This window comes from Clupea harengus, chromosome 12 (assembly GCF_900700415.2).
Source record: "Clupea harengus chromosome 12, Ch_v2.0.2, whole genome shotgun sequence".
Taxonomy (NCBI): domain Eukaryota; kingdom Metazoa; phylum Chordata; class Actinopteri; order Clupeiformes; family Clupeidae; genus Clupea; species Clupea harengus.
The window spans coordinates 1,725,083-1,751,124 of NC_045163.1; the positions used below are offsets into that span (position 1 = coordinate 1,725,083).

The window sequence follows — 26,042 nt, forward strand, 5'->3', positions numbered from 1 at the left end:
AGCGATATCCTCCAAATCAACATGCATTATGTAATCTGTTATATAATGTCGAAACATTTGCCTGTGAAACAAGAGGATGCTGTCAGAGTCCTGCAGTGCGAGCTGTGAGGAGCGGTCCAGTTTCTGTTATCTGTCCACTCCAGCTACAGCCGGTGTGTCTGTGCCTGGGCATGGTGATTATGGCCAAATGAACAACCTCATAAACTGGGATGACAGAAGTCATAGTTTATTTTTAGTGCAGAAGCATGGACGTAGAATTTGGCGGAATAGGAATAGCCGTGAAACTAGTGTCAAATGAATTAAGATGCAAGGGTATTTTATGTCACCCTGTCACCCCATGTACGCATGCCTGGCAGTTTATTTGTTTCTATCTTGTCTTGCTGGCAAACTGGGTGGAACTTTCCGTGTCCCGCCCAAGAGAACGGGAGTGTAAATGTTGGCTGTTCTCAGTGGTTTCTGGTTCTTCAGTGAGGTTTTAGTGTTTGTCACAGTGCATTACAACACTGTGGCAGATGCACATGACATCATCCCTCACAGAAATCTCACACAGACTGCAGTCCTTTCGGCCAAAAATACGAAACTGAGCGCAGTGCTGTTTCCATGGACACCCTTGCAAAACCAGCAACGTATTCCTTGTATGGGTACTTTCACCTGTATGTGCTTTATTTACATTTGATCAATAAATCATTGTATTGTATATTACAATTTGATCATTAAATTAATAAATGTCAGACAGGCCACACTTTTAACTGACATATTTTTTTTAAGTGTGTCATTGTGTTATGTTCACACTGTATGGACTGCCATGGGTGCATCCTTCTGCTCAACAGCAGTTGTTACAGAACAATCAGACCGTAACAAGGACCCAGCCGACAAGCTACTGGACTGTCTGCCTTTTGCGTGGACTGATTTTTGTGCATGCAAAGACACATTTATATCTGAGGAACCCGCTTTGTTTAATTTGCTGGCCACCATCTGGAGGCGAGGCCCCAGGCTTGTAGGTGGAAGCTTTTTCCTCACCTTCCTTTTTCCTCCTGCCACATCTTTTTCTTCTGCCATCCTTCCTGTCCTGCTGCTGAGTTTCCAGTCTGGTCCAGCTTCTGAGTTGGCTAGCCTCAGGCCTTTTAGCCTACTGACTAATCCAGTACCCGAGTCTGCTAGCCTACAACCTGCTAGCCCCCCAGTCAACCTCCCAGACTGCAAGCTGCCAGCCAGCCTCTGGCCTGCTAGCGTTGAACACGACCACCTCCTCTGTCACAGTTTTCGTTTTTTCTTAGTTTCACGGTTTGGGCTGTTTGTTTTCCCAGTCTCTGCCTCTGATCCTTGTGTTGCTGTTCATGCAAATTTAGTTACTTCCTGGTTCCTTAGTTCTTGGTAATTGAATCATTGGTCCCGCCTCTTTCTTTTTAGTCCTCAGTATTTAAGCTTAATTTTCATTGTCTGATGGTTGTCGTGTTAGGTCCACACTGTATGGACTTCTCCCTGAGATTCTGGTTTCCTGTTTGTATCTGTTTATTTGCCTTAGTAAGTTAAGTCATCCCTGGTGTAGCTTGCCTCATGTCATGCACTTGGGTCCAGCCTTCCACTCAACGGTAGTCCTTACAAAATTATTTCATATTTATGAAACAATAGCTGAGAGAAGGATTTTGGATTTATTCTGTACATTTTATGAGGAAAATAACCAAGGTACTGTCACAAGCAGTCATTTTGATAACAGTGGATGTCTTGAATAAATGCTCATGTCATAAAGTTAGCCTCTTTGTGATTTGGAATCAGCTGGCCCCTTGCCAGACTAGTGAGTTTTTTTTAATGTGTATGTCAGCTCGTAGGCAATATGCAGTATGTGTGTGTGCGTTTGTGTGTGCTCAATGCTTTTTATCAGTGTGTCTGTGCACATATGCAATTGTGGGGCTTTTCCTCACCTGCCCCACCTGGCTGGCGTGTCTGAAGCTGACCGTCTCTGACAGAGCAGCAGAAGCCATCTGGCCTTCATTCAGACCTGCTGCAGATTGACCTGCTAGCTCCGCCCACACACCCACCCACCCACCCACTGCCTGGCTCCTCTTGCTATCCTCACACAGCAAGGGCTCTCCAGTCAAGACATGTTTCCCTTCACAGCCTTGTACCATCTGTAGTACAGAACCCCCGTGAGGGAAATGATACTTAGCCCTGTTTCTGTTTGTGTGCTTTAAGATGTGGCAGGTGTCTGATACAGAATACCTGGGAGTGTTTATATGGCATTCTACTTCATTTACCGTGTGTCCCATATCCCATATGCTAATGTCTCATGGCACCACACATGATGTTGGTTTCTGGTAGCCACTGCCTTTCCCCATATTTGGAGTCCCGCAAAAAAAAAAAGCTGTTAATAGTATTTCTGCTGTTCTGATTAGTGGAGCCACGTTCTTTCATTCTTAGACAATACCGTTTTTAATGCATTTTGCACCCCATGTTACCTTTGTAATGGTGAGCAAAAAACTCTCCAGGTGACATTTTGGATGAGAGTTTAACGGGCTTTAGGTATATGGGTTGACATGTTTCACTGGCCTGTGGCCCTAGCCCTTTACAGCTCTATAAAACAGCTGCCATTTAATCCAGCAGTCGACATGTTGTTGGGTGCCCCCTAAGCTACTGTCAAAGCCTTCAGTAGTCCACTTCCACTGCTAACCAGTCCTGCACTATAAACACAGGCCACAGCAGATCTTTCTGTTCAGATTCCGCACACATACACATGATATACTCTGACAGGCTCAGAGGCACTTCACACAAAAATTGTAAATCACTCATAAATGCTTAAAGTGGTAACCCTAGGCTAAAGCACAGGGATGCAACTCAGGCGTTTGGCCAAGGGAAAAGATTTATGGATGTTTTGCACATAGCTAAATTTGTGTATTTTGCATTCTTAAAATGATATTCGAGGGAATCTGTGGCACATTTATCATGGAAATAGACGTTATATTGTCTCAGACTTCCTGGATCAGCTTTCAGTGTAATTAGACTAGTCCTGTCTCTGGCGTGGCCCCAGGATGTGTGTTAGTGTAGCCTCTCTGCTTTTCCCAGGAGAGCTACAGGAGACGATAGCAGAAGAAGGTGGGGTTTTGACTTTCATCTTGACTTTGAAGTCAAATGTCCTTCATTAGAATGTTCTTGATACATGACTGCAGACAGAGAGCAGTTATATGCTCTGTCTCCCTCTCTTTCTCTCTTGCTCTCTCTCTCTCTCTTTCTCACTCTTTCACACACACACACACATACACTCACACACACACAGTACATGCCTGCAATTCTCACTATCCCATGATGCTTGTGTGTAGAGCTGGGGACACAGCTGTGTCTCCCTGTGTTTCATGGCTGCTGTTGTTGTTGAGTCACAGCTCCCTTTTCTTCTCCCTAATGAGTCAATTGAAGCGCTGATTAAAAGTTGAGTGCAAGCTGTAATCATGTGATTACAGGGCGATGGGATTTGATTTGTGTTCAGGGCGGCTGCTGTGTCTTGTCCTCCGCAAGCAGCCACACTATAATTTCAACTGTGTTGCTTTACCATGGCTGGAAAACGCCCCCAGAACCTTTGTACTGCCTTAAAGAAACTTCCTCTAGAATACATCCAGCCGGAAGCACTCCCACCTCAATCCTCTTTCTCTCTCTCACACACACACACACACACACACATACAGTATATACATACATGCACACACAGTCCCATCCTCTGATGCTTATACTGTACAGTATAGACATGGTGACCTAGAGTGGGGTGCATGTTAGAGTGGTTTGTGCTGGTGCTGCTGAATCTTTAACGATTAGGAGTGGTGTGAGCGAGAGGAGAGCGAGGGAGATGGAGGGAGAGAGAGAGAGAGAGAGAGAGAGAGAGAGAGAGAGAGGGGAGAGGGAGGGAGAGAGAGAGAGAGAGGGGAGAGGGAGGGAGAGGAGAGAGAGAGGAGATGGATGGAGAGAGAGGGAGAGAGAGAGGAGAGGGATGGAGAGAGAGAGGAGAGTGAGGGAGAGGGAGGGAGAGGGAGGGAGAGGGATGGAGAGTGATGGGGGAGGGATGGATGGAAGCTTCTAGTGAAGCAGAAATGCTGTGCTCCCTCAATCCTTATTCCTGGCTCCCCAGAATGCACGTCTTATGATGAGTCAGGTAGCTGTATCTCTCCATCACAAAATAACATTCATCAGTCAGTAGAAGCTCAGAGAGCTAGCAATCATGTTTTACAGCGGAGAGGTTCTCTGGCTTGGTCTGAGGAAATGCTACAAATGTTGTTCTGAGCAATGGGTGCATATAAATTATGCATTTGTTCTAGATTTATACACTATACCGTACCAGATAGCTTCTCCATACAAAGATGAATAGGATAGGTAAATCCTATCAAAATGTAGCACACCAAACTGTCTCACATAGAAACCCACACGGGCAAATTAACTGATGCTTTGGTTCTCAATGCTCGATTAAAAACAATGAACAAAACCACCATAGAGAATTCTGAGTTGGGATTGGATACATGACAAAGGGGTGAGTGTGCAAGAGTGCCTCCATTCTGTGCCAGAGGCATGAGCACCTCACCCTGCTTAGTTTGGGATGTTTCAGTGTCCTCTGTTTCCTCACGGTGATCTCTAACCCTGTCTCTCCCCTCTCTGCAGTGCTGGTTATGACGCCGTCCTGGACAGAAATGTGGCTATCAAGAAGCTCAGCAGACCCTTCCAGAACCAGACACACGCCAAACGGGCTTACCGGGAACTGGTGCTTATGAAATGTGTCAATCACAAAAACGTAAGTGATTGATCGACTATGACATTAGCCATCAGGCATCAGCCAGCTGCAATCTCCATGACACCGTATTGGTTTGCACCATCAACAGCTTATGGAAAAATTGCATTTAGAAAACTACTTCTAAAACTACATGAAAATTGTATACGTGCAAGAACACTGGACAAATAGGATATCCAGGCAGACGGAGTAGAGTATGATAGAGATGAGGAGGTTTGGAGACATGGATGAGAAGTAAGAATGAGAAATACTGAGAACAAGTGAGAGTCCAAAGGGGGAATACATGGAGGTCTGCCCCTAGGCTTCTCTGTCTTTTTTTCAGGCTCATTCTCCCTCAGTTTCTTCTCATTCACCCCTCATTTTTTCTTTCTCCCTTTAACATTTCATTCTTCTTTTACACTGTCCTCCTTTTATCTCTCCCCACCCCTCTCTCTCTCTCTCTCCCTCTCTATCTCACTCTCTCTCTCTCCCTCTCTATCTCACTCTCTCTCTCTCATCTCTATCTCACTCTCTCTCTCTCATCTCTATCTCACTCTCTCTCTCACTCTCTATCTCACTCTCTCTCTCTCCATCTCTACCTCACTCTCTCTCTCTCTTTCTCCTCCCCCTCCCTCTTCATCTCTTTCTCTCCCTCTCTACCTCACTCTCTCTCTCTCTTTCTCCTCCCCCTCCCACCTCATCTCTCTCTGGCTGGCCTGGATGGTTAATAGGTTCAGTCGTGAGCTGAGTGGAGGGAAGCAGAGCTGGCCTTGAGTGTTGATGGGGGTGATGCTGTTGCTGCTGCTGCTGCTTTTGGCTTGTTAGGGTTTAGCTGAGATGTAGTTTAGATTACATATTTACTAAAGCCGTGGTTACACAAGTGCTTGTCCACATATTCATGTATATGTGTGGATTTGTGTGTGTGTTGAATTAGGTTCAAAAGTATTGGTTTTCTGTGAACCACAGTAGATATTCTGATGTATGTCTCAAATTATATGCATGCATTTCATTTAATAATATAAGCATTGCTTCACATGAATCTTATTGCTTTTCTCTCCATCTTTTACAGATAATCAGCTTATTAAATGTCTTCACACCACAGAAATCTTTAGAGGATTTTCAGGATGTGTGAGTATAACATTCTGCCATTGCTCAGATCTCAGTTAACAGTATCTCAGTTGTACTGCTGCATCAGGCTCTTGTGGCTGTTATGATCTGCTCCAAGCACACTGCCCCTGATATGCCTCCGTGCTTTTAGGAGCTCAGGGACATGACACAGGGTGACTGGAAAAGCATTACAATGGAGTTTTGACAATTAGGTCATGTATTATCACATGAGTCCTTGATGGCTATAAAAAAAACCTCATCATGCAGACTCGTCTCTCATTAATCTATAGTGATACGTTATGTAACCACATGAGAATAGCAAAAAGTCAGTCATCTTCACTGTACACCCTAATCCCGTTGTGTATGTGTGTAAGTGTGTAAGTGTGTATGTGTGTATGTGTGTAAGTGTGTATGTGTGTAAGTGTGTATGTGTGTAAGTGTGTATGTGTGTAAGTGTGTAAGTGTGTATGTGTGTATGTGTGTAAGTGTGTATGTGTGTAAGTGTGTATGTGTGTAAGTGTGTATGTGTGTAAGTGTGTATGTGTGTATGTGTGTAAGTGTGTATGTGTGTAGGTGTGTATGTGTGTATGTGTGTAAGTGTGTATGTGTGCAAGTGTGTATGTGTGTAAGTGTGTATGTGTGTATGTGTGTATATGTTTAAGTGTGTATGTGTGTATGTGTGTAAGTGTGTATGTGTCTATGTGTGTATGTGTGTATGTGTGTATGTGTGTAAGTGTGTATGTGTGTAGGTGTGTATGTGTCTATGTGTGTATGTGTGTAAGTGTGTATGTGTGTAAGTGTGTATGTGTGTATGTGTGTAAGTGTGTAAGTGTGTATGTGTGTATGTGTGTATATGTTTAAGTGTGTATGTGTGTATATCTTAAGTGTGTATGTGTATGAGTAAATGTGTATCTGAGTGCAAGTGTATGAGTGTATGGCTGCTGCATGTTATCATATTAAATCTTAAATCTAATGTCATTGTCACCATTGTGTATCTGTGTTTATCTATGTACATACTGCATCCAAGATATCTGCAGTTGTAAACTTCAAGACTTCTGCTCACACTTATGTACTATGATTAATTCATGTTCTTGGGACCGATTTGTGAGTAATGTGAAATGCCGCAGAGAAATGGGCTCTGTCCCCCCAGGCTGGTCTACTTCAACTGGGCCGTGAAATAGCAGAATTCACTGGAGCTCTTTTCTCCCCCAGTTGGAACCCTTTACCATGCATTTGACTCTGTCTATTAGTCCCAAAGCTGATGAGCTGAGGAACTTGGGAGTGTGCACCTGCCGTGTGCATGATCAATGCTGTGTGCACAACAACACTTCCAGATACAGCATTGTGTGTGGGTTGGGTCGACCCTTGGGGTGAAACTGTATGCCAGGAGGTGTGTCTCTAGGTGTGAGTGAACTGGTTGTGTGTGTGTGTGTGTGTGTGTGTGTGTGTGTGTGTGTGTGTGTGTGTGTGCATGCTTGTGTTTATAGCTCAGACAAACCATCAATACGCCCTCACAAGGTGTTTGCTGTCACCGGTACAGATGCAGGAGGAGGATGGCTGGGAATAGAAGAATCAATCATGGGTTTCAGAGGCAGCAAGTGTTACTAAGAAGAGACAGCTGAGAAACAGAAAGAGATAAAGAGAGAAATAGAGAGAGAGAGAGAGAGAGAGAGAGAGAGAGAGAGAAACTGAATTGCGATGCTACATAAAGTTATGCCACAGATGAGTTGCCACTGTATTTTCCCATATGTTTAATGATACAGCTAATTTTGTGAGATGGGGAATAATTTGTTCTAAGCTTTCTATTCTGATATCAATATACATTCCAACCAATCTTTGTTGTCAAGAGACAGTCTATTAATGAGACATTGATGTGCAACTAATTGAATCAGTGGCTGTGAGGATGAATAATCTCAGTGCCACTTAGAGGACACATAACCATTGAGTAAGTGGGAGGTTTCCACTTGTCATGACATAGAAAATGCAAATATTTGAAATTGTGTTAAACCATCCTGCTAGCTGTATGCGTATTAGACATGTCCTTGCTGTTCAGATGCACATGATGGACTTTCAGATGAGAATGAGAAAGCCCTTAGTGATATAAGTGAATCTGAGTCCTTATTACAGCGTGATAAATATAGTCTGTCAGGACCTCAGGATAAGATGGCTGCCTCTCTGCTATCTGGGGTTGCCTGGCTATAATCAGTCAATGAGGACACTGTCACACTGTCTTCACAAAGGGAAGATTTGCATCTGCAATGAGGCTTCTGTTTTTGTTAATGTAGGAGGTAATTTTAATGGTTTTGAGGCCATTGTGGTTTGTGCTATCAATTAATTATTCTTCATTAAAGATTGTATGTAAAAGACTTCAGTTGTTTGTCTCGAAGCAATTTAATAGGACAGCTCATCAAAGCATAATTAAGAACCTGTGTTTTTATTACATTATTTCTTTATTATTTAGAGCCCAAAGCCCATTAAAATCATACAGAATTATATCAGTTGTGAAAAATAATATGTGATCTATTTGGTGTCTGCATGCTACTAATCAGCTGGATCCTGACATAGGTCATGAAAAAGGATTGAGCACTTTCAGCGAGTTCCAAATATCTCTTCATATGATCGAGGGGCATTGGTCACCATGAGACAAGCTAGATCATCAGCTGGATTAGATGTCTGCTCATGCTGTGTGACCAGGACTGCTCAGTGACTGTTCTCCTCGTGTCTATGCCAGGTACCTCTGTATGGAGTTGATGGATGCCAACCTGTGCCAGGTGATTCAGATGGAACTCGACCATGAGAGAATGTCATACCTGCTCTACCAGATGTTATGTGGCATCAAGCACCTTCACTCAGCTGGCATCATACACAGGGTAAGGCACCACTTGGCAAAGGGGACGAGGGCTGTAAGGAGAAAAAAACACCAAAACATCTATTTTCATTTCTCCCCATTCCCCTATTCATCTCCATAGGACCTGAAACCTAGCAATATAGTAGTGAAGTCTGACTGCACACTGAAGATTCTGGACTTTGGGCTGGCAAGGACCGCGGGCACGAGCTTTATGATGACGCCCTATGTGGTGACGCGTTACTACAGAGCACCAGAGGTCATCCTGGGTATGGGCTACAAAGAGAACGGTAGGCCTGCAGATCTACTTGGGTCTTATGTCGTGTGTCTCTGTTGCTGTCCATTGAGAGGTTTTTTCTGCATACTTTTGCAGAAACAGAAGTTGTATAATACGTGCTGATGTGCCTTTGTTTCATTTTCAAGATGTCAAGGATTTGCATAAATATTCTGGACCATTTTGAAAATTCTCATTAAACCCACCACAGAGCTAAGGGTTATTTTAAGGACCCTGGAGTGTGGATACATATACATCATCATTGAAGATCGTATTAAACCTGAACCACACCTCAGAGCTGAACAACTGGCACTTGTTTCCTTTCCCAGAGTGCCGAGGGCCAGGCCACCTCACAATCTCTTTAGTGCTATTGCAAGGCGTTGTGTAAACTAGTGTATGAATAAAGCCTTGGCAATGAGGCAGCAGGACAGCAGTGTGACTGCTACGCCCACTTAGACTCATGCCCACACGTCTGCATGCTAACCTCCGCTGCTACATGCTAGTCAACCACTGCTCAGTTAATACACTGGACAAAGGTCCAGCCGGGGCTCGCCGGTGGCAGGAAGGCGGCAGGGGGCTATAGATTTCCTGCCACCTGTCATGTCCCCTTAAGGGCTTCCACAGTTCTGCCTTTGATCGGTGGAGTAGTCATTTGTCTGCATGTTTGCACAGTCTCACTGGAACTAATTCTGGCTTTGAATAACCATTGCTGTCTAAAGACTCCTTATCTGCCCTTTCTCTCTCTCTCTCTCTCTCTCTCTCTCTCTCTCTCTCTCTTGTCAGTAAATGTCCCTGTCTCGCTGATGCTAACCTCTGCTCTCCCTCCCTCTTCTTTCCTCTCTATGCCCGCAGTGGATATTTGGTCAGTAGGGTGCATTATGGGAGAAATGGTGCGCCACAAAATCCTCTTCCCTGGTCGGGACTGTATCCTTGCTCTGATGACTGACCGCAGTATAAGCCATTGATTTGAGTTTGTACATTTTAAAGAGACACTACACATACACTAAACATTCGGTGCACATTCATGTATCAGAATGCCCATTGCTCTGGACATATAAACATATACAATAGTTTGGACATAATTCATTCTTCACCGTTCACCGTGGCCCTAGCATTTCTTTCCATTTCTCTTCCATCTTGGGCTTATATTGCACACTAGGAGGGCTCTGTCTAACCCTTGTCTTGAGTCTCTTAGAGCCTGTATGTACACTAATCTCACCTAACCTTGAGTCTCTTACAGCCTGTATGCACACTAATCTCACCTAACCTTGTTGCTTTGCTGCTCACTTCGTTGTAGGTTCATTCAAAGGTGGTTTCAAATACGCATAATTCTTGCTCAGTAGTATGTTGGTTACAGACCCTCATGTGATCATGTGATATCTGCAGTTTATGGGTTCGTGATATAGCGGCTCATAAACTGTGAACCCAACTGCAGATTTCTTGTTCCATCTAAACGTCGTGCAGTTCTATCACTAGGCTGGGCGTGCACAGCTGTACACATCCACACAGTCGTGGTGAAGCCCAGGCTCTCCCCTGTTTGGTTAAACAATCAGGCGATGCGATGGATGACTCCCACGCTTTCAGGCTAATTTCCGGCTCCCTGTTGACACCGAGCATCTCTCCTCTCATCTGAATATTTATGAGTCATCTAATTGGGATGCCCAGAGCCCCTCTCCTGGCGTGCACACCCACACATGCCCAGGTCATGAACCATGAGCCCCAGGTAGCACTTCACAGTGAGGGTAGATGGCTCCCTCCTCCCCGTGGAACAGCATGTGCCCTTAATTAGACTAGCAGACCTCTGAGGATGAGGGAGCGGGGAACAGTAAACAAGTTCTCCCCTCTCCATCAGTCATCATTACCTGTGCATTCATTTACTCTGAATTTGGGAACCGGTTAGTTGAAGGTTTGGTGAAAACATCTGAAACTTTTCTAGTAAACTGGAAAAAAAATCCCATCCATGAATTCACATATGGATGACTCCCATGAAAGTGGTTGAAGACGATCTGTCCTGATACATCAGTATTACATGCAAACTAAACACGGACACTGGAAGACTCTGTCTGTATGTGGTTCATGTCCCCATAGTCTAGTTATCTTTATGGCTTGTGTTGATTGCACCGGCAGTCCCATTACTAAAGACAGAAAGCCAACTGGAACAAAGAGTGATTAGTTCATTAAGGAACTAGAGCGAGAACCTTTATTTGTCTACCTGCTCTCTGTCTAGTCCTTCCTATTCATTGCATCTCAGCACTTAATACATTGATCTCTGGACTAACATGGCTTATTGTGCGCTTCTTAAGGACTAGTTAACAAAAATTGGATGTCAATGAGCCATCTGTTTAAAACCTTAGAGTCATTAATCCTCCATAACTCTGTACTCTTTAACTCCATTGTCTTGCCCTGTGACTTACTAGCATGTCTATGGGGCTTCCTTGCTACACTCTCTCTGTGGAGAAGAGATTGTTCTGTTGAGCCCGGCTCTGTAATGAAGTATTGACTCAGCAATGGCCTTGGTTTTTTTCAGTCTGTAAGGTTGCCAGGAGACCAAATGTAATAAGAATACTCTGAACTGAGTGGAACACTACACAACAGAACATTTCTCCTGTTAAGACAGAGGCACACAGCCACTCATTCAGGTGACCATTATAGGTGAAATGATTTCATCTGGTTCCTGAGCTGTTGTTGGGTTCCAATGTGAACTGAGGGTTCATTATTATAACTGTAATGTAATACTATTTCATTTTAGTTCAATTCTGCCAGCCATCACAGTACAAATAATGCAATCTTTGAAGTGCAGGGAATGAATAACTTTAAAATAACGAATGTTCTAGGCTCTGAATAGTGAGCAGGTCTACAGAAGGGAGGGATGTCTAATCATAAGAAAGTAGGGTGCAGTGTAATAACAGGATGCTGGCTAGTGACTCATTGAATTAGGCAGACTTGTTCAGTTATATCTGTAACAATGACGTCGTCATGACGCCCACGGATGTGACGCCTATGCCCTATGTGTGCTGTGTTCACATGGGTGATGCTCATGGGCATTTCTGAGTATGTTTGTGTGAATGTGATGTTTCTGTGCGTGTGTTTGTGTGTGTGTGTGTGTGTGTGTGTGTGTGTGTGTGTGTGTGTGTGTGTGTGTGTGTGTGTGTGTGTGTGTGTGTGTGTGTGTGTGTGTGTGTATCTGGGGGACATGTGTAATGGTACATGTATGGAAGGTGCTTCCTGTATGTGTGAGTACATGCACGCACAGTAATGTGTGTGTGTGTGTGTGTGATGTCAACACACTCTGTGGCTGTGGTTGCAGTGGACATGTGGTCTGTGGGCTGCATCTTTGGGGAGGTGATAAGAGGAACTGTGCTGTTTCCAGGCACCGACCGTATCCTTGCCACCTGAACTGGCATTCCCAAGCAATCAGTGACATCATCCTCATCTATGCTGTCACTCTGGTAATGTTGAGCCTGACATTTTTTTTTTTTTTACCCCACTGGAAAGGAAAATATTTATAAGTCATAGCAGTTTTTTTTGCTACAATACTCAATACAATGAAATATGTCTGCATTTACATGATGTGATTTTTTCTCCTTCCTCAAAGACACTTTGAAGCCCATAGTAAGAAAAGCCACTGGCCGTTTAGTTAAGAGGATGAACCTCCTCCAAACGTGGAGATGAATAGCGCTGTGGAAGACTGTGGTCCCGGATGCTGTTTTTCTGTGTCTTTTTTTCTGCATTGAGTGGTTTTCCCAAAGACAAAGGAGGGGGAAATGGCGTTCCGTGAGGATGAGGTAATGAGTTCTGGGATGCCCTGGCGTCCGTTTGAACTGGCACCCCACTGTGAGAATATGTTTGGGGCTGGTGGTTTGGGGGGTGGGGGGCTTGTCACATGACGCCCCAAGGGTAGCTAGGCTACCTCAGCTCCACCCCCCACCTCATGTTTTCACTCTCTTTGTTGCTAAGCATCTCTGTGAGATTTCTATTGACTCCTTTTAATCTAAACTCTGCCATCTGCAATCTCATTTGACTGACTCGAATCACGACTATGGGCTCTGTGATTTAACAACACCCAAGTTAACTGTAATGGACCGGCTTGTGTGATCATAGGAAGCAATTTAAAGTCATCTCTGTGGTGTCTTTGGAATGCTCAGTGCAGATTGGAACATGGCAAAGTGTGCAAAAGATCTCATGAATGCGTATTTTTTCTCATAACCATCACCTGGGAGATGGCACTCATTTTAAAAAGCATACTATATTTCAGGTGTTAATTAGGACATATTTGGGAGCAGAGGTGCAATCAAAATCTGTTCCACCAGCAGAACTGTGCCGTTACGAGCACCGGGGGCAGCACCTTTAATGGCACACATTGTCGGAGGCTCCCTAAGAACTCTGGGAGATTTCTTAAAAGGCGTGAAGCCTGAAACTTCATCACAAAAGCTGCTTTTAAAAGGCCTCTTTTCCCAGTCGCAGTCTCTCTCCACAGCTCCAGCATTAGCATTGCAAATGAGGCAGGGAGAGAAGTGGCGTCCTGGACGCGGCCCATTTCTCCCCGCTGGTCGTGGGCTCACCTGGGTCGGCCCGCTGGTAATGAGAGTGGGAAATAGGTCACCAGGACCTGTGCTTAGATGCTGCTTTATGGGCTCCACCTGATTATCAAGTGACAAATAGAGCCTCTGAAATGGAGGGGAAATTGAGCATGTTGCTTTCTGCACAGCCATTTCTGCTTCACTTGGTATCTATCGCAAGCTGTGAATATGAATAATGTAGATTTGCCAATGCCGAGACCGCCACTGTGTTTGTTGACAAGCACAAGTTGGCAAACAGAGCTGCTGTCCAGTCCTGATTCGGTTGTTTACATGACCTTGTTCGTGGCCCCAATGCTATTCATTGCCCGATAATTGAATGGCCGAATGTGTGACAAATCTTCCCTAAAATCAAAGGCGTATCCCCGGGAAGAGGATAAACATTGTGCTGGTTTAGTTTGATGAATTGTTTATGTGAGTGAGTGTGTGTGTGTGTGTGTGTGTATGTGTGTGTGTGTGTGTGTGTGTGTCTGTGTGTCTGTGTGTCTGTGTGTCTGTGTGTGTGTGTGTGTGTGTGTGTTCCATTTGCTCTATTAGTCTGATAACATTCTCTGACCTTCTGCCTGGGCTGTGCTCATCATGATGTATGATGTGGAGCCAAGCCTGATGAGTCCCACACTATCCAAGTATTGAACAGAATCAGTATCAGCTCTGACATGCAATGGGTAGTGGGTTCCATGTCAAATCAACAGATTTTAGAACATTTTGCCAACTGACCATTTTGTATTTGCTTCATACTTTATGTAAATTGAACCCATCAACTCGTGTGCAAACCTTTCAGCTTTTCTTTTTTAATTTCTGAGACATGGAGACTTTAAAAAGAGGTTGTAGCCCTAATTCTACTGGACAAAAGTTAATGCTAGCTGCTTGACATTTTCGGGAATTATTCTGCACTATTAGGTGCCTTTTCATTTCTAAAATAGTTGGCCTACAGTTGCATATTTGTGCTGAAGCACATCAGATCTTTTACATTTTGGTGTATAATACTTATACAGTATATAGTATAGAATAGCATATAGTTCTATAGTTATAGTTCTTTCTAGCAACCCTAGTCTGATAGTTCAAAAGTAATGACTTGTTTTAGAATGCTTTAGGTAGATACTAAATAAGTTTCAGGCTTAAAATGTGGCACACTAGTTGGGAGGCCTCTGTTGATTCCACATGGAATGACCCCGATGTGTTCTGTTAGGGCCAACCCTCCCCAAACGCTTCCTGTATGTCCTCTAATGCTGTGATGGCTATGAGTGCTAAGTGTGGTGTCCTCTAATGCTGTGATGCTATGAGTGCTAAGTGTGCCTCTAATGCTGTGATGCTATGAGTGCTAAGTGTGCCTCTAATGCTGTGATGCTATGAGTGCTAAGTGTGGTGTGCCTCTAATGCTGTGATGCTATGAGTGCTAAGTGTGGTGTGCCTCTAATGCTGTGATGGCTATGAGTGCTAAGTGTGGTGTGCCTCTAATGCTGTGATGGCTATGAGTGCTAAGTGTGCCTCTAATGCTGTGATGGCTATGAGTGCTAAGTGTGCCTCTAATGCTGTGATGGCTATGAGTGCTAAGTGTGCCTCTAATGCTGTGATGGCTATGAGTGCTAAGTGTGCCTCTAATGCTGTGATGCTATGAGTGCTAAGTGTGCCTCTAATGCTGTGATGCTATGAGTGCTAAGTGTGCCTCTAATGCTGTGATGGCTATGAGTGCTAAGTGTGGTGTGCCTCTAATGCTGTGATGGCTATGAGTGCTAAGAGTGGTGTCCTCTAATGCTGTGATGGCTATGAGTGCTAAGTGTGGTGTGCCTCTAATGCTGTGATGGCTATGAGTGCTAAGTGTGGTGTGCCTCTAATGCTGTGATGGCTATGAGTGCTAAGTGTGGTGTGCCTCTAATGCTGTGATGGCTATGAGTGCTAAGTGTGGTGTGCCTCTAATGCTGTGATGGCTATGAGTGCGAAGAGTGCCTCTAAAGGCCACTTCAGTCTTCAGTCAAGCTTACCTTCTCTTGGGATGGAAGTACTTCCTCTGCTGAGACCCATGAATACTGATTGCATGTGAAATTGCTCCGGGCCAACCAATGACATCAGGCCCTTGAGGCCGCCAGCTTTGTGTGTGTGACCGGGCACTTGGCTGCTGCCCCCTAAAATGATAATAGACCGAGAGCACTTTCACAAACTGCTTAAGCATGAAAATGACAAGCCAGCTTTGGTCTGATGAACAGCAATGTGCTATTTGAAGATGAAGCTTTTGCAAACCAAGACAAACAATTGCTCATTTTAGGGAGTGTTTTTATTCAGTGTATTAGTTTGTAAATGGTTTGTGAACGAGAGAGGTAACTGCCAGGGAATGCCATTAACAGTGCCAGCTCTTGTTCACATAGCGAGTTTGAAGCTGGTCATGTCTTTGAAATAGGAGAAGTCCGTATGCCATGCACTGTGCTGCCCAATATCACCCATCCCCTAAGCCACTTGATGCAATAGGGATTCTCCGACTGGATAAAGTGGGTCAGTGTTCAGTGTTAGCAAGCTTGGCCAGCAGTGGTGGCATTTTCCTCAACTAAGCCCCCTCTCAGACATCGACCAATGGAACAAGGTGATTGAGCAGCTGGGCACGCCATTACCCGAGTTCATGAAGAAGCTGCAGCCCACAGTGCGTAACTATGTGGAGAACCGGCCCAAATACGCTGGCCTCACCTTCCCCAAGCTCTTCCCTGACTGCCTGTTCCCCGCCGACTCTGAGCACAACAAACTCAAAGGTAAGTGTGTGTGTTTGTGTGTGTCTGTGACTGACTGTGACATGTTGATGATGGTGTGTGGGTTTATTCTGTGTGCCTATGTCTGTTTATGAATGTATGCAGGTGCATACGTTTTTTTTTAAGACCTTACCACTCTTATTCAAAAGATACAGGCTATTATTGCTGGGCACGCTTAGATTATACCTTTCAAAATTCCATCTGCTCTATGGGGATGTGTGTGTGTGTGTGTGTGTGTGTGTGTGTGTGTGTGTGTGCCTGCTGTGTCCGTGGATCCTTGTAAGCCCTGGAGAGGGGAATGCTATAATTTTCTGGCAGTTTATGATGAAGATGAAGTCCTGTAAAGCTGGCTCAGAAGGACAGTGGCTGATGACAGGCCACAGGAGGTGACTGCAGTCTTCACAGTGAAACGACAAAATCATTTTAAAATAACTATGGCATAAAAAAGATCCCATTAAGATCATTGAACCTCACTCTAGTTCATATTGATTCAACATGAGAGCCAAAGGCAGTCTGATGCTATGCCGTTTTGTATTCCGGCTGCCTGTGTCTCCCTGTGGAGACGTGGCTGTTACCGGAACTCACCCACCGAGTCCGAGATGCTCCAACGGATGCCATGGTAGCAAAAGCATCACTCTGGGTAGCAGGAGGAGGAGAGGAGGAAAAGAGGGAGGAAGGAGGACGAGAGCGAAGAGAGAGCGGGGGGTGTGTGTGTCTCTAGAGGGGTAGTGTGTTGCCACGGTCAGCCTGAGAGTGACTCACAGGAGATGCCATTTTGGAGGTGGTTGGGTTGCGTTCGCTCTCGCTGTCGCAGTGACGCCTGTTGATGAGGGAAGCTTGCCTGTTACTAACGGGGCTATATATAGACCAACAGGACGTAGCAGGGAATGCACACTGGGAGAGGAGGAGAAAGGAAAGAAGAGGAGGGAGAGAGAGGAAGGAGAGAGGGAGAGGAAGGAGAGAGAAAGAGAAAGAGAGAAAAAAGATGCATGTTACTGTCCTGTAACTGAAAGTCTAGACAGAAGAGGAGGAAAGGGCTCTATGGTAGATTCAAGATGCTTTTTCTACTTGGTGAATGCAGATATGAATGCAGATAAATCCCAGCTAATGAATTTTCCAGCAAGATTTATTTTTCAAATCTGCAGTCTATGTTTTATGTGATGTACAAAGGGTTCATTGTTTTCTTTCCTCTGGTTCCAAACACACTCAAATACCCAAATCCCATATCCACACACAGTGTCGAGTCTCTAGATTGATGGTGATCCTATGGACTGAGAGTTGTATGAGTCTCTCTCTGTCGCCCTCTGTCTGCAGCTAGCCAGGCTCGAGACCTGCTGTCTAAGATGCTGATTATTGATCCTTCCAAGCGGATATCAGTGGATGAAGCCTTACAGCACCCCTACATCAATGTGTGGTACGACCCATCTGAGGTGGAGGCAGTGAGTATTGATTTATCTTCCTGGATATAACACTAGCTCAGCTAGTTAGGTCTATGTGGCTTCATGTAGTATTTTGTGTCAAAGATAAAGTTAGAATTTGTATGGAGACATTCTGTATTTATATACACCATATATATTATATTATATTTATAATTATATATATTACTTTCAGTGCCACTTACTGTTAAGTAATGGAATACCATTAGTGCATCAGTGTGTCATGTTGTTTGTTTGTTTAACTCTCGTCTCATGTTTTATTGTGTTAACTAGTTCCATTTTGTGTTTGCCCTCATGGAAGGATCATTATTACCATTCCAGACTTACATTTAATTGCATTCCACTGAATTGTAAAGAATGAATAGTGGCTGATTGATAATGGCTAGTAATCAAATTAATAATCTGATATTTATGCACAGTACACAGAGGACCCCACAACTGCTGCAAATACACACACACACATACGATCACTCTCACACACACTGACACATGCACACAGTCACACACTTACACACAAGAACACATAGCAGTAGAACAGAAGAGTAGAAAAGAACCTAGAGCAGTATTCTTTACCATGTCCTCAGTTATCTGGGCTCATAGAAGGCATCTCGAAACCTTCATCACTAGGAGATGACTGAGATGGTGGGGTTAACCCTTTAGCAACTAGTCCCAGGCGTGATGAACATTTCCGGACACATTTAAATTTACATTTAGTCATTTAGTCATTTAGCAGACACTTTTATCCAAAGCAATGTACAAAGGAGAAAACGATCAAGCACACATACCGTGCATATAGGTGGTGTTTGGCCTCAACTTACACCGTTGGCAGCATTTTTAATTGGATGTTTGAAATAATTGAATCCCACATTCTCACCATGAGAACAAACATTAACTGTGTATGTCTGAGTAACAATCTTAACTTGTCTGTTAACATCTGGTATTGGCTTGTGTTTAGAGATTCCATTAATAGCATGTCACATTATTCTGTGGAACAATATTTTTAAAGAATATTTTTAAGCAAAATGGACACACTGTGATATCAGCAAAGTTTGGTAAATAATGATGAGCACATTTAGCATGTTTTATGATCTTAACGTTATCATTGGCCGTTTCCCTGAACACTTCTGCTGTTTTCTCCCTTTCTCTATCACTCATTTGCTGATGAAGGGGCGAGATCTCTTCCAAATATCAGTGGTAAATAATTACTGCTCCAAATGAACTGTATCGTCTGCAGGCTCCTCACGTTATTTGCCTACCTGTCGTTTTATTCATTTATCCCTCAATCTGTTTCTCATTCCTGAGTCTGTTTTGCACGTGAAGAATAACACTCCATCTTTTGAATCTCTTCCTTCCCCTTCAGTAGATGTCACACCTCATGTTGTGTCTGTCATAGTGATTTCAGGTCCTAATGTAATATCCCCCATAACCTGTAAAGGAAAAGACTTAATGACTAAACTGTATGTACATATACACATTTACATTTAGGTGATACTAACACCTCCCTCATATGTCCAGGTCTGTTATCTACCAGACTGTTTTGTACTGTATCTACCATAATTCATTTTTTGTAATGCCAAACAGACAGGCTGTATATTCATCACTGATTTGAAGAGATATTTAATAGCATTCCATTGCATTGTTTGATGCCATTTGTTCACTGTTGTTAAACAGCATGCTATCAGCAGTTGTGCAGCCTGCCTGATTGAACTGAAACCACGGAAACCTAGGACATGTGGAATACATTGAATGCTGTGTTTTCAAAATAAATGTTTCATGTAATATGTCATGGAAGTCAATGCAGACATGTGACCTGCCTCCCTGTGCTCCCTCTCAGCCCCCACCAGCTATCTATGACAAGCAGCTGGATGAACGAGAACACTCCATTGATGAATGGAAAGGTAAACATACCACCACCCCAAATGATCTTTAAATGGATTTGAGAATATACATAGTATAGTATCTTCAATGTAATATAGTATCTTTCCCCATCAATAAAGGACACGGTGCAGTTACAGTGTCAGTACAGTATTATCCAACTTCTCTACTATTCAGTGGGGGGTGTTGAGGTGACTGTGAGATGTGGATTTACTGTCTTCAGTTCCTTCTGTGTACAAACAAGGCTTGCTGCACCTCTCTGTTTCAGAGCTCATCTACAAGGAGGTGATGAACTATGAGGAGAGATTGAAGAATGGCGTGGTGAAGGGACAGCCCTCTCCTTCAGGTACTCTCAGTGCATAGCCTAAGCCCTCTGTAAGTCTACTTAAACAATAATTGGGTTTCACGTGTACCAGAGACAACCATTGTGTGTTTCCCATTTGTCCTTGTCTCCCCCCATTTTGTTTTATGTGGGACAACACTAACTTCCAAATGCTGCTAATGGTTTCAGATATTTTAGAATAAACACATTCTGGATAGATTTGCATTTGTTTCTGGACGTAATGTTTATTTAGTTATTGCTGGTTGGCTTATTTATTGTATTACATTTGTAAAAATTAAAAGTAAAAATAAATGTATATCTATATTCTGTTAGTTCCTCTTTAAGATGATAACTGACAAACTACTTCGACAGCATTAAATATGTATTGTGTATTTAACATAGCATAGTATTGTACTGCACTGGTGTATGTGTGTGTATTTCATGGTACATGTTGGAGTCCATTGGATGTTTCCCTCAGGTAATGAATAAGTACTTTATGTAGTTACCACAGACATCGACCCTCCATTCATTTGGATCCTAACTGGAAACCAATAGGTCCACCTAGCACAATAGTCTTCATTAGCTTGGAAAGGCTTTACAAAAGTACCATAAATTCAAAATAGGTGCATCTAAATCAAGCACTGAATAGATTGATCTGTTTTGACACAGAGGAGCAATTGAGCCACAGGACTGGAATCTCAAGGTATCAGCTGAAGTGTAGGGATTTGGTGATGCGGTGATCCAATACTCTAGGACGGCAGGCAGATTTGACATAATGTTCCTGAATTCTCAGCGATGGCCAATAGAGGGCAGTGCACTGCTTTTCAGGACAGATGGGCGCATTGCATGGCTGCTCTCCAAAATTTCAGCAGCTCAGATGGAGGAAAGTGGATTGAATGGCTGCTGCTGCTGCAGCTGTTCTCAGTGTTTACTGGAGGGCTGGAGTCTGTCTCAGCAGTCTGTCCTCTGCCAGAGTCCTTTGAGGAGAGAGGAAAGAAGAGACACAATGAAGAAAAAAAATGCTTTCCTGCTTAGTTGTCTCAGGACATTTAATCTGCAGTCTCTCTCTCTCTCTCTCTGTCTCTCTCTCTCTCTCCCTCTCTCCCTCTGTCTGTCTGTATTTATCTATTTCAATCCTTTTCTCTCTCTCCACTGTTCTTGTTCTTTTCAATTAAACAGATGGGGAGTACTTATGCTGAGTAGAGCATACGCAATGCGTTTGGAGAGCCCTTGTTGTGCGGCACGGCAGTATTTCATGGCTGTTTACTGAGTGTGTGTATTTCTGTGTGTCTGTGAGTGTGTGTGGGTGTGCGTGTGTGTGTGTGTGAGTGTGTGTGAGTGTGTGTGTATGTGTGTGTGTGTGTGTGTGTGTGTGTGTGTGTGAGTGAATGTTTAGTCTACAGACATCATTAAATATGTTGGCCAGGTAGGCTGAAAGAAGATCCATGACAGTAAATCTATTGTTAAAGCAGTGGTGCTCTGAGAGTCTGGGGTGTGGGGGACTCACTGTATGTGTGCCTGCCCAGGGTGATACCTGTCTGCAGAGAGATATAGGAGAAAGACAGATCTTAAATCCTACATCCTTCATCAATCTAACTACCTGACTGGAGACAGATTGGTGTTCGTTGATGTAGCACACTGGTCTGGTAAGCCTTGATTCATTTTCTTATGGTCAGTGAAAAAAGGCGAAAAATGTGTCCTGCCATCGATTCCTGCAATCAATTCTGACCCCCCTTTTGGGATGACGGAGGGGCTTGGCTAGTAGAGTGCTCCTTAGACAAGTGTCTGCTGCAGCCACACACATCAAAATGGAAGACCCACTCTCTGCCTCAGGCATGAGAGAGGTCCTTTATCCAAATGACTAAATCATTAGTATTCTTCTGAGCAAAAGTGATTGTTTTAGTTCAGCAGCATCTTCCCACTCTCTCTTCTCTCTGTCTTTTCTCTCTCTATTCTCTCTCGCTCTTCTCTCTCTCTCTTCTCTCTCTATTCTCTCTCTCTCTTCTCTCTCTCTCTTCTCTCTGTCTTTTCTCTCTCTATTCTCTCTCTCTCTTCTCTCTCTCTTCTCTCTCTATTCTCTCTCGCTCTTCTCTCTCTCTCTTCTCTCTCTATTCTCTCTCTCTTTTCTCTCTCCCGGTCTTTCTATTCTGTTCAGCCCATTTCACTCCACTGGTCTTAGCGCTCTCATGTAGCCGCGGCAGCAGACATGCATGACACTATCTGTTAGGGCTGGGATTACAGAGCACTCATCTTCCTCCGTGCCTCTCTCATTTTCCCTTTCAAGATGGCTGGAACAAAGAGGTAGTTCAGACGTGCTTATACGTGCTATTTGGTGCAGAGAAGCACTAGGTCTGTGTCAAAAGCCTGCGTCACTTGAGCCGTACTCACGACGACTGGTAAATATGAGATTTATTGCAGGAAGGCTGCAGGACGGTTCTGCTCCTGGTTTGTCCATTTCTGGCACTGTTCCCTCGACTCGCCAGGCTGCTGCTTTGGTCTCTGGGTTGCAGTGCTGTCTCACAGGCTATCACATTCTGCTTGCTGGGCATGTTTCAGCGTCTGACTTTACTGTGTGTGGGATAGGTGGAGAATGAGAGGGTGAGAGAGAGAGAAAAAGAGAGAGAGAACGAGAGAAACATAAGAAGGAGAGAAGGAGAGAAGGAGTGAAGCAGTGCGACAGCAAATAAAAAGCCTCTCAGCTACTGAGGAAATGTCTCCCCCCTCACTGCAGATTTAAAAGAGCTGACCGTTTGTCTCTCTCTTCCAGCCCTCTCTGGCTGTGAAGTTTAGATGGCGTGCGTGCGTACAGCATCCAGATCACAGGCTTCATCCTGCCCACTCCTCCTGCTTTAAACCTGCAGCCCTGTCCAGAGATGGGTGCCCAGAGTGGAGGGGCTGCTGTCAGAGTTAAGGGTGAAATTACAAATCTGGCCATATGGTCTGAATTCCTTCCAGCCATATGGTTGCTAGTTTGAGCGGTGGGGATGTGTGACCCCTGACCCTTATGCAGATGCAGATGAAAGAGTGGAGGAAAGCTCCTGAAGTAGAGGAAGTGAAATTGATCAGGGGCAGTATCATCCCCTGCGCTTCCCATGATGTGAAACACCTGCCCCTGTAGCAGTGAGAAGAAAGGTACTGATGCATTTGTGAAAAGCCAAAAAATACCCTATCCATCATGAAACCCTTTCTGTGAAATGAGACGGGTGGGGGAAATGGCCAGAATTGTTGTGCTTGTGCTGGGGGTGTCCATAAGTCTCTTCTTATGCAGAAAATCAGCCCCACCTAGTGGCCAAATGCGGCTGTATGTGTGGAACTACAAGGCATTGCAAATTATTTTTTAAGAGGCCCTTGTGTTGTCCACTACAGAAGAGTGAGAGACTGTATGCGCACACACCTATTGCTTAGGAGCCCTCTGTCAAAGTCCTCAATGAGCACATGTCTTAAGCTATGCACTTAAATCAGATCTTCCTTCTGCCTCAGTGGATTAGGAGTTAGAATAGAGTGGAAGAGTGCAGGATAGTCTCTGAGTTTAGCCGTTCAGCCACAGTGGATAGAGGGAAAGGATCTGGACCATGGATAATGTTTGAATGGACCTATGTTGCCTTTTCTGTAATATTTACCTCGAAAAACTTTCAACTGAGTTGAAATGCTATTTCTATGCACAGTCTACCGTACTGTCTACATTCTGTGAGATTGGTGCAGTTTGCACTGTTCTTTACCAAACCCCCAGTTTGATGGAACGGGAGTGTAAATACCTTTTGGGAACAAGGCCTATGGACTCCATCATGAAATTCCCATGCCCATGTTCAGTATATGTAGTAGTGCTGGTCTCTCTGTAGTGTACATATCTGTTGTGTGTGTGTTTGTGCATGTGTGTGTGTCTGTGTGTGTATTCTGTGTATACTGTATGTGTGTGTAATTCTGGTCAGAGCGGCTGGGCTGGGCACCCCTGTTCATTGTAACCCCGCCTGCCGTTTGCTTCCCTCAGCGCAGGTGCAGCCGTGAACGGCAGCGAGAGCCTCCCACCCTCATCCTCCGTCAACGACATCTCCTCCATGTCCACCGACCAGACCCTCGCCTCCGACACCGACAGCAGCCTGGAGACCTCCGCAGGACCCCTCGGGTGTTGCAGGTGACTAGCAGCCTGCCTGCGCAACCCCATGTTCTTCAGAAGGTGAAGTGCAACCACGTCAAAAACAACAACAAGAAGAAAAACAAAAAACGGAAAAAAGAGCAACAACATCATCATCTCGCCGACAACAATTAGTGCTGACGAAAAATAAACGAAGAATTAGAAATTAAGAAACAAAAAAAGATACAAATGCCAAGCTTGCATTTTTCCTTCTAAAGTATAAATAATGTTTAATGTAATGAAACAGAACAAGCTGATATGTATATTGATGAACCCTGTAGTTGCTTTGCTTTCTCTCTCCCACCTTCACCCTTATATGGCATCCAATGAAAAAACCCACCCAATGCTAATGCTAACCCTAAGCATCTCTCTGTAAAGTGTACATTTACTGGCTGATAACTGATACCTTGCAAGCTTCTGTGCTTCACTTCGATGTGGCAAGGTGGGCCTTTTTGCGTTCATGACTACTGTACTATATTCTAGACCTCCACTCCTTTTCCCCCTGTGATGGTAATGCCAATCTGTGACCCCCACCTAGGGGCTTGGCCAGGTTGATGTGCTTGTGTGTGACTCCTGTTGGGGTGGGCTACCTGCTGAAGGACTCCCCCTTGTCTTCTTGTATATATGTAACTCTGTACAGCAGTAGGATACTCTTGTGTGGGACTGATGGCCAGTATTGGAAATGTTTTTTTGCGCACCTTGCCACATCACCGCTTTGACCTTAGTTGCCCTTGCCTGTAGTCTTGCATGATTGGGGGGAAAACTGAGCTCATTATAACTATGTAGAGACACCCTTTGTTTATATAGCCTGTACGTAATGGAGCCTTTTGGAGCCGTGAGGCAGGAATGTGTGTGTGTGGTGGGTGAACTTCACTTCAGATGGGTGATGGGAGACGGGCTCCGGAGAATGCTGGAAGCGTGCGTGTTGCGGTCACCTTGCGGAGTTTGGTTCCTGGTGGTTTGGTGGCTCTCTGCTTGTGATTGGTAACTCCTGCTGGCATTAATGCACCCTACTGGCCAAACATGGCCTTGCATGTCATTGCATTGTCACCCCCCCAAAAAGGGCAGTCACTCCAGTTTCAGTGTCACATTAACAGGAAATAAGGACAGGAAGATAAATGTGTGGTCACCTTTCTCGCGTGAGTGTGTGTGTGTGTGTGTGTGTGTGTGTGTGTGTGTGTGTGTGTGTGTGTGTGTGTGTGTGTGTGTGTGTGTGTGTGTGTGTGTGTGTGTGTGCATGAGTACAGTCGGGCCAGACAGAGAGTGCAGGGTGGTGAAATATTTACCTCATCTTTCAACCTCTGATGACTACAGCTATCCATTTCATTTCTTTTCATCGTGCGCGTGCGTTCCTTAATGGTTCCATCTCATTGCGTGGTGTGCTTCGCTGATCGAGGCACCCCACTGGACTGACTACCTAAAGAGGAGAGGCTCGAGCTTCTCGGCAGGACTTTCGTTTGTTTTTATTGATCTGCTATTAACTCCTCAAGACTGAACCTGAGTTTGGGAAGTGCCTTTGAGATGACACAGTTTCCTCAATCTATAAGCTAAACAGCAGTAGGGACTGCGTGGGGTGGCGTGGCGTGGCGTGGCATGGCGTGAGTGAGAGTGAGAGTGAGAGCGAGAGTGAGAGTGAGAGTGAGAGCGAGAGCGAGAGCGAGAGTGAGAGCGAGAGTGAGAGTGAGAGCGAGAGCGAGAGCGAGAGCGAGAGCGAGAGTGAGAGTGAGAGCAGGGTGCTGAGGGGACAGAAGAGAAGAAGGGAGTGTGGTTGGCTGGGGAGGGGCCTGGCTAGGTTTCTGTTGGACTTCTCTCTCCCCTCTCCTCTCCTTCCTATGCACATCCCCATGTGACGTCCACATCCTCCCTGTAGTCCAAACCTCACAAGTCATTTGTATGTTTTACATGACAAACAATGTAGTTACTTTAAGATGATACATGGAAGGAACATCAGCTTTGAAATCAAACACCACTTGTATGTTCCGTTGTTTCTTACAGTAG

The 26,042-nt window shown here is 44.5% G+C and overlaps 1 protein-coding gene across 8 annotated transcripts in view; it reads left to right on the plus strand.

Moving 5' to 3' along the window:
• The window catches only part of mapk10 (mitogen-activated protein kinase 10), a 49,119-nt gene extending 23,439 nt beyond the window's left edge, over positions 1 to 25,680 (plus strand). For 2 of the 8 annotated variants that reach the window (XM_031577166.1, XM_031577169.1), the window contains exons 4-14: positions 4,636 to 4,765; positions 5,811 to 5,869; positions 8,580 to 8,718; positions 8,818 to 8,983; positions 9,820 to 9,891; positions 16,100 to 16,282; positions 17,594 to 17,718; positions 18,883 to 18,909; positions 19,550 to 19,613; positions 19,859 to 19,936; positions 23,906 to 25,680. In XM_031577166.1, the coding sequence (XP_031433026.1) occupies positions 4,636 to 4,765; positions 5,811 to 5,869; positions 8,580 to 8,718; positions 8,818 to 8,983; positions 9,820 to 9,891; positions 16,100 to 16,282; positions 17,594 to 17,718; positions 18,883 to 18,909; positions 19,550 to 19,613; positions 19,859 to 19,936; positions 23,906 to 24,048 (1,186 nt within the window). In that variant the 3' untranslated portion in view covers positions 24,049 to 25,680. Of the gene's footprint in view, positions 1 to 4,635; positions 4,766 to 5,810; positions 5,870 to 8,579; positions 8,719 to 8,817; positions 8,984 to 9,819; positions 9,892 to 12,274; positions 12,347 to 16,099; positions 16,283 to 17,593; positions 17,719 to 18,882; positions 18,910 to 19,549; positions 19,614 to 19,858; positions 19,966 to 23,900 lie in introns of all 8 variants that reach the window. The other 6 variants (XM_031577167.1, XM_031577173.2, XM_031577170.1 and 3 more) reach the window with 6 other exon arrangements.
• Positions 25,681 to 26,042: the final 362 nt, after the last annotated feature.